General features: G+C 38.2%; 1 protein-coding gene across 1 annotated transcript in view; it reads left to right on the forward strand.

The window, feature by feature from the left end:
- REEP3 (receptor accessory protein 3) overlaps positions 1-17,538 on the forward strand; it is a 96,953-nt gene that overhangs the window by 65,859 nt on the left and 13,556 nt on the right. The window contains exons 3-5 of the mRNA XM_019444300.2: positions 2,652-2,728; positions 5,170-5,290; positions 5,462-5,575. Of these exons, the coding sequence (XP_019299845.2) occupies positions 2,652-2,728; positions 5,170-5,290; positions 5,462-5,575 (312 nt within the window). The remainder of the gene's footprint in view (positions 1-2,651; positions 2,729-5,169; positions 5,291-5,461; positions 5,576-17,538) is intronic.

Here is a 17,538-nt window from a genome sequence, read left to right on the forward strand (position 1 = left end):
CCTGAGAAGCCGCCCCCTTGATAGACTTGTTCCTACTCCTGCCATTTCTTAGCTCACCCGCCTGATGCGGCTTGATTATTTAGGCCCCTCAGGAAAGTAAGAGGAGTTTACCGTATTGTCTCAAACTCTGGCCCATGCAGCGCTCGAGTCTCCTCCAGAGTCGCACCGTGGGTGGACCGGTGGGGCCCCTCGGGAGCCATTTCTTTTGTAATTGGCTCGGTTTTTTTCAGTAAAGAGTTGTATAGTTTTAAAAAATTAAAACTCCTTAGATTCCTTCTAGCTGTATAAAACCTCATTCTTCTGTTTGCAACCTTTTCTTTCTTTTCTTTTTGGGGAGAGGCATATAGTCAGTCAATCAGCGTACAAGCTAACCCTCTGAATACAGTTGAGAGGTCAAAGTGCTGAGTTAGTGTTTGGCTCTGGAGGGGCAGGTGAATCAGAGCTTGTCAGAGTATCACTTAACTTAAAAAAGGGAGGGGGAGGAGAAAGTATACATAGGATGAAAATCCCCATATTTGGACAAAAGCTTGGAATTGGTGGCAGTGAAAGATTTTAGAGAACCCATGAAAAGTGAACAACTAAAGAGTACATTTGGGCTGTTTTGTTTTGTTTTTTAATTTGAGATGATAATTGTAAATCCATTGCTTTGTTTTTCAGATATAGATAAGATGCCCTATTATTTGCTTTGGGCAATTTTTTTAAGCTTTCAGGAGTCTATACATTAGAGTAAATTGGTATGATTTCTATTTCATAATACACTGCTTCAAAAGTTATTCGTGGCTATTTTTAATTGATTTGTCCATGTAAATAGAAAACCATAAAAGCCACTTGAATTGTAATTCATTTCTATTGTCTATGGAATACCCAAACAAGCTTCTATATTAAAACCAAATAGTAGGTCAATTTTCTAGCTATTTATAGAGACCTAAATTTTTTTGTCCTCTCATTTAGAAGAGAACAAGGGAAGCAGTGGTTATTCTTGGATTTCACATTTAGCCAATCCTCACAAATTCTTTCTCTACATAGTATAATTGATTAATAGCACCAAATCCAGGGTCAGAGAGCCTGGATTCAAATTCCGGCTAAATGACCTTGAGCAAGTCATTTCACCTCTCTCTGTCACTGTTTCCTTATCTATAGTGGAAATAATTATGCTTCCTACCTTGTAATATTGCTGTGGAGAGTAAATTACTTAATATATGTGATATAGTTAGTGTAGTCCCAAGGCCATAGTTGGCATGGTTTTACATATTAGCTATTATTATAATATTGAGCAGGAGAGCAGAGATTTTAATCCTTAATGAAAATCCAACCTACTTGAGCGATAAGAGAGTTTGTGTACTCAAGTAGGTAGAAAAGTATAGTCGGGGAAATGAATTCAAGAAAATTAATCTGGTAGCATTCAATGAAAAGGATTGGTACAAAGAGACACTGGAGTCTCAGGGACCAGTTAGGATGCTCTATTCCAGGAAAGAGGTAAAAACGTCTTGAACTACTATCTCAGTCCATCCAGATTTCTGTAACAAAAATACCATAGACTAGGTGGTTTATAAACAACAGAAATATATTTCTCACTGTTCTGGAGGTTAGGAAGTCCACGATCAAGGCAGGTGTGATTTCTGGTGAGACCCACTTCTTGGTTCATAGGTGGCCATTTTCTCACTGTGTTCCCACATGGTGGAAGGCATAAGAGATCTCTTTGGAGGCCCTATTAGAAGAACAGTAACTCCATTTATGAGAGCTCCACCAACACGACCTCATCAGCTCCTGAAGGCGCCACCTCCTAATACACATTTGGGGTTAGGATTTCAACATATGGATTTGAGGGGGAGGAGGACACAAACGTTCAGCCTATTGCAGCTGCCATTGTGGTGTTGGTAGAAGATGGAAAATGATATGAGAAGTTACAGGCTTACATATGGGGGAAAAGAATACACTAACTTGGGGTGCCTGGGTGGCTCAGTTGATTAAGCATCCAACTCTTGATTTTGGCTCAGGTCAAAATCTCACGGTTCGTGGGTTTGAGCCCTGCGTCGGGCTCTGCACTCCCTCTCTCTCTCTGCCCTTCCCCTGCTCACAGTCTGTTTCTCACTCTCTTAAAATAAATAAATAAACCTTTAAAAAATAAATGGTTAAGCATTAAAAAAGAGAGAGAGAATACAGTACCTGATTTTCAAACTGGGTGACTAACATTATGGATGTAATAAACCCAGGATCGTTCTTTGGTTTCTGAACAGTTTCTATATATTGAGAATTAAGGAATGTAAAATTTAAAAGACAAGTCAAGATTAAGTGTGGTCATATCTTATTATGCTGTTATTTATATAACAAGTAAATGGCTAATCGTCATCCATAAAGAAGCACGTTGATAAGAGTAAGATCTTTCAAAGAACTTTCCTCCAGTTAAGAAAAATCTGTCCTATTGTGCTGATTCTTTCATTCAGATTCCTACATTTGTTATTCTTTGATTCTTGTCTTGTATCCCAAGATTGTTGATGTTGTGGTACGAGGAATTCAGACATAAACCTATTGAGAATTAAACCATCAACTTCGTGCTTGGTCCAACTATAGATGTGGAAACATATATGTAATTATTAAGAGTTGCAAATAATTTTCATCTGTTATTTCATAAGTATTTTTATTATTTCCAGGTCCGATGGATGATGTACTGGATTGTTTTTGCTCTCTATACTGTGATTGAAACAATAACAGATCAAACAGTTGCTTGGTAAGTTCTAGCACTGAGAAAGGGCCAGTCTATAGACACCTCATCAGGTGTCCTGAGTTCTTATTCTGCCCTTGGCTGGTAACCCGGTGAATTTGATCAAGTTACTTACTTATCCAGTGTTTCACTTTCTTTATCTGGTTTCCCCATAAGAACATTACTTTCCTTACAGTCCCCCCTCCAATTAAAGCAGCTCATGTTTCCCAGTGGGTTGCTCCCTGCCCTCCTCCCACACAGGTCCCAATATCTTGGAATACAAAAACTTAGTTGTCATCACCCTTTTTCCACAGGATGACTTGAGGCTATTTTTATCACTTCCTAAATGACTCCCTCTTTGAAGCCCACAGCATCTGGTTCTAGAACTCCCTCCCCATCCTTAAAACTCTCAACTACAAACATTCAAACTGGATGACATCAGCATCCACGTGGACGCCCACTCACCACCAGCTCCTTGGCTGCTCTGTTCCAAATAGCTGAGACAAAATTAAAGCATGTTTGTACCCTCAAGGATTTAACATTTTACCAAGAAGCGATACCAAAGGGAACAATTTGAATCTCCTGTGCCATATTTCACTGGTGCGTTTCCATCTAAACCTTACCATCACTGGAGAAGTCCTCCTTTCAAAATCTTTAAACTTCATACCTTGCCAGTATCCTAAACTGCCCTCGCTGTACAAACCGTCAGCCTAAATTAGCCCTTCTTTGTTTCCTTTCCTGGGCTACAAATGCAGCACCCCCAGAACATCATTCAGCTGCTCTCACGTAGGTACCAGTTTGACCCTCCCCATTCCCTTTACTTGCTGCTTCCCTGCCCTCCTGTATCTGTTTCAGACACTTGCTGTTCTCTCCTTTAAACTGTCTTTCTGGCTTTGCTATTCTCATCGTATTCTCACAGCACATTAGGTCATATTGGATTGCTAGGAAAAAAATAAAGAAGTCACCAGACTTTAACATTCTTAACAACTTGCCCTTATTTATGAACCTTTCTGTGTCTGCAGCCATCTTTCTCTTCTGACTTGAAATGTGAGTTATTCTTCCTCTGTCCCATAGCTCATTCATTTACCTGTTAAATGTTTGGTGGAGAGTTTTGGGGGAGGGTTTTTTGTGTGGTTTTAAATGGCGGAACACAGATTTCAAACCATGCTAGGTCTCTTAAGTTTCCAAGTTCTCTTTTTCAAGACTTCTCATATTTTCCTGATTGCAAATGTCACCTATATATATTATTAAGAAGCGAGTGGTGTACAAAAAGTTTACTGTGAATAGCGAAAGCCCAGAAACTCCTCTGTAACTGCCCCATGGTAAAGACCCTCTGTTGACTACACAACAGCTTTTTCTTACTGCCCTGGACCCCTCTGCCTCATCAGAAGAGCCCAGATTTGTTCAGTTAAACCATGTATCTTAATAATCTGTGTCCCATGGGATGCTAGCCCTCTGTGGTATATTGTTCACTTTTGCTGTGGCAGCAAACAACCCTAAAGGCATGATGGGTTAGAAAAACAAACATTTATTTCTTGCTCAACTTATGTAAGGGCAAAAGGTTGGCTGCAGCTTTGCGGGGCTCAGTTCAGTTTTAAGTGTCTTCTCGTTTCAGGCCCAAGGCTGAAGGAGCAGCTGTTTCATGGCAGAAAGCAAAAGTTTAAAGCAAGAGGTTGGGGGTGTTGGGGTGAGGAAGTCAAAGGGCATTTAAAGCTTCTGCGTGCATGTGATATGTCACACTCACATTATGTTGGCCAGAGTAAGTCACATGGCTAACCCCGCAGTCATTCCTCGAGGAAGTGCACTCAGCCCGTAGGGAAAACAGTGCAAAGTCACATGGAAAGGGGCATGGGTAGCTGACACTAATTCCCAGTCTACCACAATGGTAATTCCATTCCCCTTACAAGTGAATGATTGTCTGCCAAGTGCCGTTTTCCGGCCAAATGAGACTGGAAGGGGAGTTCTGGGGGGAGTGTTGAGAAAGAGAAGGACATGTGTTCATGGGGTAACTTTGTGCCCTTGGAGTATTACAAAGCTTCCTCCTGGCGCTTGGAGAGATGTCCGGTACTGACGCCCCCGTTGGGCTCTGCAGAATGGTGGCTGGTATACCTTACTGCCATGGTCAAATGCTGTTAATGTTCTCTCTGGACTGCTACAGTCAGCGGGCAGCTTGCCTATGGTTGCTTATACAGTTGTAGTAGAAGTTTCGGAATCTCAGCAGGGATCAGGTCACTCTTTGGTTAACTGATTTATAGTTAATGAAATTAATTCGTCAATTCAAACATAGTTATTTCCTTAATCACTCACTTTTACATGTGAAAACTTAATACAATGACTGAACTTTCTTAAAAGAAAGGGTGTGTGTGTGTGTGTGTGTGTGTGAGAGAGAGAGAGAGAGAGAGAGAGAGATTGATTTCCTCATTGTAGTTTATTTTCACCAGTGGTTTTTTTGAATTTTTTCTTGTTAGGTTCCCCCTGTACTATGAGCTTAAGATTGCTTTTGTCATATGGCTGCTCTCTCCCTATACCAAAGGAGCAAGTTTAATATATAGAAAATTCCTTCATCCACTTCTTTCTTCAAAGGAAAGGGTAAGATCTATAAATCCATAAATCATTTGTTAGAAATGGACATCATCACATGTTTTGTGCTATTAAACAAGTAAAACTATTATATCTTCGGGGAAAAGTCCTTGTTTTTGGCTTGTTGACACTATTGTTAAATAAAATTTATACCCATGAGTTTGTTTGTTTTTCCCCCAGGAGATTGATGACTATATTGTACAAGCAAAGGAGCGGGGCTATGAGACCGTGGTAAACTTCGGGCGGCAAGGTTTAGCTTTCGCAGCCACTGCTGCTGTCACTGCAGCGGTGAAGGTAATTATTTATGTTTTTTATTCAATGTCACATTAAGTCAATGGACAAAGTAGGGTGGCTTTTTATTCTAGATCATTATAAACTTTTGGCAGAATTTTGCTTTGCTTATTTTTGTAATGTAAATGTAAACGATAATTTAAAAAACATTTTAATGCATGTGTTTTATAACTGCTCAATATTCTGAAAGTCTTAACTGATCACAAAATGAGAGCTAGTTAATATATAAAACCATACCTGAAGATGTCATTTTGTCATAATTTTCCTACTTTATAGCCTTAAAATAAGGTTGAGTAAATCACCTATAGTAAAGATGACCATTCTTTCTTTCCCTGTCTCTGGTCTCTCTCTCTCTCTCTTTCTCTCTCTCTCTCTCTCTCTCTCTCTTTCTTTCTCTCTCTCTCTCTCTCTCTCCCGATGGCAATATCTTGGTAGGATTTCTGGCTTACTCCTGCACCCCTACTTCAACCAATTTGAGGTAACTGATTATTCAAAATAAGGCATGAAAAAATTCTGTTCTTAAAACTTGAGATTTTACTTAGCCAGTTACTAATGTCATGTGTTGTGTTTTTTTGCAAGTGAAGTTATCAAATGTATGCCTTCTGTGAAAACTTGCGTTATGGCTTTTGGATTTCTTTGCATGTAGTAATTGGTGTGGTTTATTTTGAATACCATAGCGTAATTGATTTTGGTGTGTAGTATATGGAAAGAAAACAGGCTTCAGATCCCGAAAATGCTGAGTGTGACTTTTTAAATAACTATTGGTGATTTACTTAACCTCTGTATTCACTGGTTGCTTCATGTATAAAAGAGGGGTAATATACCTGTCTGCCAGAGCATATGAAAAAGCACAGTGCTTGCCAAAACATAGTAGGAGTCCAATAAACATTAATATCATGTGTGTGTGTCTCTCTTTCAAGTGAAAATTTGAGTTTGTTGCTATGAAGTTAAATTGAGATTAAATAGTATTCCAGCTTCTGAGTTAGACTTTTTCAACTTGGTTATCTTGAACTAAAATAACAATGCTATGGAAATAAATATTCTAAGTGGTGATTCTGCATAATAACAATGGTGATGGGATATAAAATGTCGGTGGGGTTTCCAGAATGATCCTTAATTTTTCAGAGTGAACTTTGGCTCAAGTACAATTAATATGATCAACAAAATTAAAACCCAAAATTATATTCGGGGCACCTGGGTGGCTCAGTTGGTTGAGCATCCGACTTTGGCTCAGGTCATGATCTCACGGTTTGTGAGTTTGAGCCCCACGTCAGGCTCTGTGCTGACAGCTCAGAGCCTGGAGCCTGCTTCAGATTCTGTGTCTCCCTCTCTCTCTGCCCCTCCCCACTTGTTCTCTCTCTCTCTCTCTCTCTGCCTCTCTCTCTCTCTCTTCCCCTTTCTCCCCCCTCCCTCTCCCTCTCTCTCTGTCTCTCTCAAAAATAAACATTAAATATCTAAATTATATTCAGATTATATCCCCAGAAGTGTTACATTCAGAATTAAGTGTAAACTTATTAACTATGCAGCCCTAGACATGTAAGACAACTGTATCATTAATAATTATTAACTATCAGCACTTTAGTGAAGAATAGTTTACCTGCTACCTGACTTTTAAAGGCTTTTTCTTTTATTAGTATAGATATACTAAAAATTTTAAATTTTAATACTAAAGATTTTAAATCTTATTGGACTGTTATCCATTGTAAAAGAAGTTCATTTGCTTTTTTTTCTTGCTTAATGAGAATACATTCCTGATTTCCATATGTCCTAAAAAAGAGCATCCAAGAGACATAATATTCAACAACTAGAAATTCTACCACAAGACCACAGATGCAGTTATTGAAGAAATACTACAATAATATTTCCCAGAACTGAAGGACATGATTTCTAGATTGAAAGAACCCACGGGGCCTCTGGGTGGCTCAGACAGTTAAGCATCTGACTCTTGATCTCATTTCTGGTCTTGATCTCACCTTGGGAGTTCAAGCTATGCCCTGGACTCTGCACTGGGTATGAACCTTACTTAAAAAAAAAAAAAAAAAAAAAAAAATAGAAAGAACCCACATAGTACCCAGCACAATGAATGAATAAAAGACTGACTGTAAGCAAGGTCATTGGAATAGTCCAGAGACACCAGAGACAAGGAAAAAGTGTTTAAAGATTCCAAAGATAAAAAGTATGTCACATCCAAATGACCAAGAATCGGAAAGGCATTAAATTTCTGAATAGTGACAATGGAAGCTTGAAGACCAAAGAATAATACCATCCGTGATACCATAATTTTCACCCTCACATTCTGAAACAGTCAAGCTCTCAGTCATGTGTGAGCTTAGAATCAATCTAATTTTTTTTTTAAAGCATATGCAAAGTCACAAAATTTACCTCCTAAATTCTTTGTCAGGGTAGATATGCTCTGCCACAATTAGGGAATAATCCATGAAGAAGGAAACCCATGGGATCAGGAGATAGGGTATCTAGCACAGAAGGGAGGGGACAGTACTTCCCAGAATGTACATCTACATAGCAAGTCAAGTGCAATTGGCCGAAATTGGATGTGATGGGTGCAGGGTGCCAGGAGAGGTATCTCAGGGGAACGTATGAGGATGAGAGTATCTAATAGGTTTAACCCTATGCAGGGATGATACTTAAATTAGTCAGCACATGCTACAGCCAGTCAGAAGACACTGAACACCACGAAAAATATACTGGAGGCAATGTGAAGAGGGAGGCATAGCATGACTAATCAAAGGAGTATTTTAAAAACGGGATAATTGTTGACTCTGGAAAATAACAAAAGTTATATAAGAAAGGAAGTGTAATAATGGAGCATGACTAGGCCCAGCAGCAAGCAGCATTTATATCAGAATCATGAGAACACAGACTGTAGATTGAACAACTGTGATTTTGCTCTCTCAGGAAGGTGGAGGAAGGAGAAAAGGAAGTGGAAGAGAAAGAAAATCCTCACCTGTCAGCTAGGAAAGTAAAGGGTTTAATTTTTTTTTTTTTTTTAACATTTATTTATTATTAAGAGACAGAGAGGAACGCCTGGGTGGCTCAGTTGGTGAGCATCCGACTTCGGCTTAGGTCATGATCTCACAGCTCGTGAGTTCGAGCCCCACGTTGCACTCTGTGCTGACAGCTTGGAGCCTGGAGCCTGCTTCGGATTCTGTGTCTCCCTCTCTCTCTGCCCCTAACCCATTCGCGTTCTGTCTCTGTCTCTCTCAAAAATAAATAAACATTCAAAAAAAAAAAAAGAGGCAGAAACTGAGCATGAACATGGGAGGGGCAGAGAGGGGAGGAGACACAGAATCTGAAGAGGGCTCCAGGCCCTGAGATGTCAGCACAGATCCCGATATGGGTCTCAAACTCACAAACCCTGAGATCATGACCTGAGCCGAAGTCAGACACTCAACCGACTGAGCCACCCATGTGCCCTGGAAAGTAGAGGGTTTAAAGTGGTGCCTTCAAGAGGATACAGAGGAGAAGGGGACCAGGGACAAAACAAGAAAGCCTGTTGCTTTCCTTTGTTATAAAATGTACTTTTATTTGACTTTACAAATGAAGTATAGTTGATCCCTGAACAATAAGGGTTTCAACTGCCTGGGTCCACTTACATGCCAGTTTTTTTCAATAAATTCAATACAGTCCTCTATATGTATTTTCTCTTCCTTAAGATTTTCTCAGTAGCATTTTCTTTTCCCTAGTTCACTTTATTGTAAGAGCACTGTATATAATACATGTAACATACAAAATACATGTTAATCGGCTGGTACTAGTGAGGCTTCCATTCAAAGGAGTCAAAACTTGTAGGCAGATTTTTCACTGCCCGGTAGTTGATGCCCATAACCCCCACATTGTTCAAGGGTCAAATGGTACATGTATTATTACCCCCCCACCCTGCCACGAAGATGCTTTCTCAGTTTAACATTTTTAAAAGCATCACTCAACATGATTCTATGGCAAAAACCTAAACATTAAATTTCAACTTGAAAAAGTGCTTAGAAAATATGGACATTTTAGAACATTGTTTTGGGAAATGTAGAAGCATACAAATCCCATTTTTCCTACTCAATTCAACACTTAAATGTAGTTTCTAGTCCTGCTACTCTGTGAAACACCTTCCTACATACATATTGTGACTATTTCATGGGATATGTGTTTTACTTTCACTTATGTTTATTGCTTCCAAACCCTCTATGTGGGGGATCAGAAAAATCCCCACTAGAGCCACCTGGGTGGCACAGTCAGTTAAGGTCCAACTTTTGATTTTGGCTCAGGTAATAATCTCACACGTTGTGGGGCCCCATACTGGGCATGGAACCTGCTTAAGATTCTCTCTTCTCCCTACACATCTTTCTCCACAAGCCTGCTTGCTTACTCCCCACTATATTGTCTTATCCCCATCCCTTCCTCATTTGTTTTTATTTTATTCTTTGCTGCCATCAGTGTTTAGCATCCTGCACATTTATTCAACATCTGCTGGTTTAATGCCTACTGTATGGTCGGTGCTGGGGATGCAGCCGAGAACAAGATAGATACGGTCACTACTCTCACTGCCTGCTGTCTCGCTGAATGTCTGTTTTCATTAACTGAAAATTTTATCTCATCTTTGGTTGCTAAAAGCTTTCCCCTTGCCCTCCATTATTAAAATAAGCATTAACTCACAGAAATACTTTCCTTTAGAAAGGCTATAAAAGCAATCCTATACCTATATTTCTCTGCTTTCTTCTTTGTGATTCATGGTTTGTGTTTATCTATATATTTAGCATCATAAAACCACCTTTCCATTCAAAGGCAGGAAATAGCATACGAATCATTCATCTAAGTTACCACTGCAAATCAAATGCATGTCCCATAATTTGAATTCGTTTTGGAACTTTCCCTCCTTGTCTGTGATGTGGTGGTCCTTTTGTTATCAAGATCACTATATGTCAGGTAGCCCTCACCATTCTCAGCATGAACACTGTGAATGTTGGCTTCAGCCTGGATTTTATTCATTAGGAATAGGCATTAAATATGCCAAACATAGCATAATGTTAACACTATTTGCCTCAGTTTGTACTGTGCCTATTTTCGTGTAAGTGAAATTAGTTTCATCTCTGGAGATGTCAAAGAAAGGCCCTATGATGGAAGAAATCACTGAACCAGACACTTCATACTAAAGAGTAAATTGAAACTGAAATAGAAAATAGGTCAAGTTTAAGGAGAAACTCCAAGAAAGCCAGTAGTAAAGCTTGAGAATTAATTTATGATTTTTACAACATATAGTTTGTTAAAAATATCTTTCAGGCTAAAAATGATTGGACTCTTGGTATGACCTTTAAAGATCGGTAATACTCCCTGACTAGGATTCCCAAGTTGAACCACCTGAGCATGTTAAAGATGAAAATAGGAATCTAATCAGAACATTTATTACACCGTAAAGCAATTTTCTGAAAATGTTACTCAGTTCTGTGACCTCATTACCAGGCATCTGTTCACAAGGTCAGTGTACAAGTTTATTTTGGCTGAGCAAAGCAGAGACATATGAAGGACCTTCAAGGATTTTGCTGAGGATGTTCAGCATTCCATAGCTTTCACATGAGAAATGCAGGTGGCTTTTGTACAGATGAGCAACATTACTACCAGATAAAGGGCCGATGAAGAAAAGTACCATTATAACGTCATATTAACCATCTCTGACTTTTCTCTGGCAGCCTTTTCTTGGCAAACTATTTAGCAAATATTATTTTAAAAAATCAATTATCACAGAAATTAGACCCTTCCAGGTAAAATTGCTAAAAGCTAATAAACTTTAAATGATGATGATGATTAGGTCCAAATCCTGACATCTTGCTGTCTGCCTTAATGACTTTCTGTTTGTGAAAGGATTTGAGGATATTCACAGGCTTAGTATCATCCATTTAAAAAGAGAGCATTTGTCCAGACAATGGAAAGAAGGGTCAAACTATTTTCCCTACAATCTAGGGAAGCAGAATGTTATAACGAATATTTAATTCACCAATAGTCTGGTTATCTGCATTTTCTAGCCCTGGTTCTGCCCTAATTAGTCATGAGATTTGGGGCAGATCATCTGCACTGATCTAAGTTTTAATTTTCTTACCTATAAAACAAAGAGGTGATACCTGACTTCTGAAACCTCTTCTAGTTCCAAAACAGTAGTTGGTTCTCTCACTGGGAGAAGATTTTGCCCCCAAAGGAACATTTGGCAATGTCTGGAGACATTTGGGGTTGTCACAACTGGGGTTGTCACAACTTGTGTCTAGGGGGTAGAAGTCAGGAATGCTGCTTAATATCCTGTGATCCAGCTCCAAAACAGCAGTGCTGAGACTGAGAAAGCCTGCTCTAAAGGTACAATGAGTCAGAAAAAATGGAAAGGACATATAAATATGTATAGATAGTTTGGTGTGGGCTACAAATAATATACTTCCTTTTTTATGTTTTTGTCTGTTACAGATGTTCTTTGATAAATATATATAGATATACATATATACTCTTTAATGTTTATTTTTGAGAGAGAGGGACCACAAGTGGGGGAGGAGCAGAGAGAGGGGGAGACCCAGAATCCAAAGCACGCTCCAGGCTTTGAACTGTCAGCACAGAGCCCAACGCCAGGCTTGAACCCATGAACTGCGAGATCATGACCCCAGCTGAAGCTGGATGCTTAACTGACTGAGCCACCCAGGCGGCCCTTTATTGCTTTAATCTTAAAACCACTAAAATTTATTATTCACTTAACAGGAATGCAATCAATTCCATTCTAGGCTTAATCAGATTAATTCTCGAATGTCCTTAGAAGAAAAGGATATTTCGCTAAAAACTTGGAAGTAACCTTGTCTGCATTTTAATGTAGTATGTCAGAGATCAACAAGAAATAGAGCTTATTCATTATTGAACAGTATAGTAAAAATTATTCTGTAAAAGCTTGCTTGTAAGATTACAAAGATTGTTTTTAAATTCTTAAAAAAATAAGAGAGTAAGTTGAAGTTTTTATATAAAACCTAATAAGCTCAGTAAATTCTTATTTAACACAAAATATAATAATTTTAACAGTGTTTAACCAGGAAATGAAGTATTTAAACAAAAGCAGAATTTAAAAAAAAAAGTAAATAAATAATAAAAAAAACAAAGAATTGTTTGGGAGTAGCAAAGTTGGAATTAGTTATACATACGGGGTCCCCTTTTACCACTTCTCAGCTGAAGAATATTTCCCAGAGGATGAATGTGTTAGATCTGAACCCAGGACCCCAACCCAGTCAGCCCCTTATAAGTGTTCTCATTTTAATTAATTAATTTATTTTGAGAGTAAGAAAGAGAGAGAGAGAGTGTGCATGCGTGGGTGGGGCAGAGAGAGAGAGAGGGAGAGAGAGAATCCTTAGTAGGCTCCTCACTGTCAGCACAGAGCCCCATGCAGGACTCAAATTCAGGAACAGGGAGATCTTCACCTGAGCTAAAACCACGAGTCAGGCAACCAACGAGTCAGGCAACCAACGGACTCAGCCCCCCCAGGTGCCCCGCATTCTCATTTTAAACGGATGTTCTGGGCCCATTCAAGTTCAAACCCTGAGAACTTTGAGTCACCCAAAGGGTTTAGGAACACTGCTGCTGGTGATGATCATTTTTAATGTAAACTATTCTGCAAAAGTGTTCTTAATTATTTTGATTTTTGTGTTCTCATCGTAATCTTTCTGTTCCTTTCTCTTCAATTTTTAGGATCAATTTTAACACAAGCAGCGTACATGCAATTCTGTAGAGAATAGGACCTAAAATCTGAGATATTGACTTTCTTTGTGGATGGTAACTCCCTTCCTCCTTATTGACTAATGACTAAGACTAATGTTTCCACACATCTTTTGCTCTGCAAACTAGAACGTTTCTTCATTTTTCTTATACTTCTTGCTTAATACAGTATAAACCAAATAGAAGAAAATAAATAAAGCATTATTAATTTAAACAAAACCTCAGTACTTTTAGCATTGTTATTGACAAGCAACTATAAAACCTACTTGTTCCCTCAAAATAGAAAACAGTGTTTCTCTTAATGATGGGAGTAAGGGAGTGGATATAGGGAAGATGAGCAGAAAATAGATCAGAAATTCTTACAGTGCACACAATACAATTAAAACTTCACCATGAAACTAGAAAATGTTCATTCATTTGGAGAGTTGTAGCCAGGCATTGGAGGAAATTAAAAGAAACCAGGATCTCATCCAGTTTATAATAAATAGTATTCAAATCTAAGACAACAAACAAATAAAAACTTCACTATACCATCTATTTATGACTAATTTTTTAATATTAAAGAAATTGTTGAGAAAAAGAATAAAATCGCCCATCCCATCTGCCTAAACATCATACAGTTTCTATTTTTGCGTATTTTTGCTGCCTCATTAAACCATACTACTTGTAACTTGTAGTTATACTTGTACAACTACATACTTGTAACTATATTATGGATGTGATTTAGAATTCAGAGGTCAGGGAGAGGGATTTCCACTTAACATTTTATTATGAACATAATTTCTTTGTTAGTAGACTTTTTTGTGCTGAAGATATTAAAATTGGAGGGAATAGGCCTGCCTCTAAATGTGAATATTTTAAAATTACACTTCTTTAAAGTGATCACATTGGATATTTATAATTTATGTCATGTTTCTGAAGTTCACAATACAGCATTCTCTCTTCACACATTAGTTCTATTCTGAGCCCCTGAGAACATATATAGTGGAAAACCCAGTTTTTTGAGGTGATAATGACTTTTGAAGTGTTGGGAGTCCTCAGAAAGTGTGTACAGCCCCCTTTTGCTTTTCCCTACAGTACTTGGCCTTCCTTTAAGTCTTGAGGACATTGATAATACCTGGGCTACAGATTTGGTTACTTAAGAACTCCATTAAAATTCAGGCTGTAAATAGCTCATCCAGATACCTCAGGGTCGGTCATTGCTCACCTTTAATCTAAACTCACAGCAAACCCCTTGTGGATGGTGTAGTCGACCAGCGTGAATACCCACGACCACACCTGGAGTTCACTGCCGAACCTCTCTTATCCAGGCCAGTGCGTACATTAAAACCCACTGCTGTCTATGGAAAACTCTCTAGCAATCAAGAGCAATGAAAAAGAAGAGGCATAAAAAGAATATTTAGTTTACTTATTACATGCTCACCATCAGTACCATACCAGTATGCTAGGAGAATGCAAGAAGCCTAAAATTAATTTCTGAAATTCCTCCTCTGAAGACAGGATATACACAGCACAGCAATAGAACTAACAATAATGTGTGAGTTCACTTGTGAGGCATGCTCTAACTAATTTATTGATTATACTCGTTAAAGATACCAAAGTTTGTAGATGATACCATGTTAGATTGATTCAGTGGCAGTTTGACTTACTTGCATTCTGAGATGTTCTTTCTTGAGGGAGAGGGTTTGTATGGTTACAGCCAGTCTTGGAAAGCACCTGAGTCAGATAGAGGGTGTCCTAGATGTGCATACCAGTTACCATCTGTTTGGCAGTAGGTAGAAAGCCAAGAATTGCTGTGAGGGGGCACAGAAATACAAAGGTGGGCTAGAGAAAGTGACAATTGTGAGAAAATAAAAGGGTCTGTTTCAGATGTGCACTGGTCATTTCCTTTTAGTGTGTCTCTGATGTCTTCTTTCACGTGTCTTTAAAGGGACATCTGATAAAGTGGAAGAAAGTACAATGGATTAAACCGTGACAAGAGTATTTACTTACTTATTTATTATATTTCAAGTTTTTATTTAAATTTTAGTTAGTTAACATACAGTGTAATATTAGTTTCAAGAGTAGAATTTAGTGATTCATCACTTACATATGACACCCAGTGGTCAACACAGCAAGTGTTCTCCTCAATGCCCATCCCCCATATAGCCCATCCCCTGCCCACCTCCCTCCGGCAACCCTCAGTTTGTTCTCTGTTGTTAAGAGTGTGTTTTATGGTTTGCCTCCTTCTCTGTTTTTTTTTTTTTTCTTTCCCCTATGTTCATCATCTGTTGTGTTTCTTAAATTCCACATAAGAGGGAAATCATACAGTATTTTTCTTTCTCTGACTGACTTATTTCACTTAACATAATACACTCTAATTCCCTCCACATTGTTGTGAATGGCAAGATTTTGTTCTTTCTGATTGCTGAGTAATATTCCATTGTACATATATACCACATCTTCTTTATCTATTTGTCAGTTGATGGACATATGGCATGACAAGAATGGAAAGATATATGGGACCCAATTATTTTTATTGAGGATGCAGACCCTTTAATTTAATCATTTCTTTTCACAATGTAAAAAATATAGTAGAAATACAAAGTCCAAGTGGGGTATAGGAATAGCCTTTGGTTTTGACATAATATGAATATGATATGAAGTAGAGTAGTTGAATGAAGATCTTTTTTCAGTGTAAAATACAGTAACGTCCAAATGTTTATAGTGCCTCAGGCTTTGAAATCTGGAAATTTAGAGATGGACCATTATGGATGAGTTTCTACAGTAACATCATAACTAGAGGCCATCATAAATTCGCATGTGTGAGAAGAAATAATAGGAGTAAAAAAAACCTTTAAAAGAATATTTTTAAAGCAGCTATAAATGAGTCATCTGTATGCTATGCAAATTTTCAAAGTGGGTAAATTTAGAAATTATTTTTTCTCTTTATATTTGGGAAAGAAATGTAATTAGGTCTGTAAAGTTCAGAAGGGTCTCTTTCAAAGCCATGCAGTGATGAAAATCACTGAACTGTCTGTAGTGATGGAAATGTTCTGTATCTGCTCTATCCAATACAGTAGCCTCTAGTCACATGTGGCTAGTGAGCATTTGAAATGTGCAAGTAAGAAACTACATTTTAAGTTTATTTAATTTTAGTTAATTTAAATTAAATACCCACATGTGCCCATTGTCTATCATATTGTTAAGGCTTTAAAATGATTTGAAGTCAAATTGCATAGTAGTACATACACCTTGCCAGATAGTGAATTCATTAACTAAATATCATTTTGCATCCAAGATTCTTTGACTTTTAATTTTTTTTACTGTTCTAAGTAGAGCCATTACCACTGCTGACTTAGCTTATCTTTAAAACAGTATGTCTTTTACTTTAAAAAGTTATTCTAAATCATAAACCCCAAAGTGCCAGTTTTAGGAGAGAGCAAAATAATGGATGCTGTCTACCCTGAGGGTAAGCTCATCATACATTTTTTTACATTTAAAATAAATTACAAAACTGAAATGTTTGGGAGTGCAATGTACTGATGTCTACAACTTACTTTGAAATGCATTTTCAAAAAGAATTGATGGAGGCACCTGGGTGGCTCAGTTGGTTAAGCTTCTGACTCTTGGTTTCCACTCAGTTCACAATCTCGTGGTTTCATGAGTTCAAGCCCCACATCAGGCTCTGTGCTAGCAGCTGGGATCCTGCTTGGGATTCTCTCTCTCTCTCTCTCTCTCTCTCTCTGCCATTCCCCTACTCACTCTGTCTCTGTCTCTCTAAAAATAAATAAACTTTAAAAAAAATGGATTGAGGGGCTCCTGGGTGGCTCAGTCAGTTAAGCATCCAACTTCGGCCCTGATCATGATCTCACGGTCCATGAGTTCGAGCCCCACGTCGGGCTCTGTGCTGACAGCTCAGAGCCTGGAGCCTGTTTGGGATCCTGTGTCTCCCTCTCTCTCTGCCCTCCACCACTCACACTCTGTTTCTGTCTCTCTCAAAAGTAAACATTAAAAAAAAATTTTTAATGGATTTATGGATAATTGATAGTAGATATGTGATAAAATACAGGAAAATGTAAACAATATATGGGTGTTCACTCTGCAATTCTTTCAGCTTTTCTGAAAGTTTCATAATAAAATCAATAAAGCTTCATGATAAAGTGTTGGGAGGAATTTAAATGTAAGCATACTAAGTATTTTAAAGTGTACTTTTTTCCTCGGATCTCTCACTTCTCTGTTAAATA

This window comes from Panthera pardus, unplaced genomic scaffold (assembly GCF_024362965.1).
Source record: "Panthera pardus isolate Hobbes unplaced genomic scaffold, ASM2436296v1 HiC_scaffold_22, whole genome shotgun sequence".
NCBI lineage: Eukaryota > Metazoa > Chordata > Mammalia > Carnivora > Felidae > Panthera > Panthera pardus.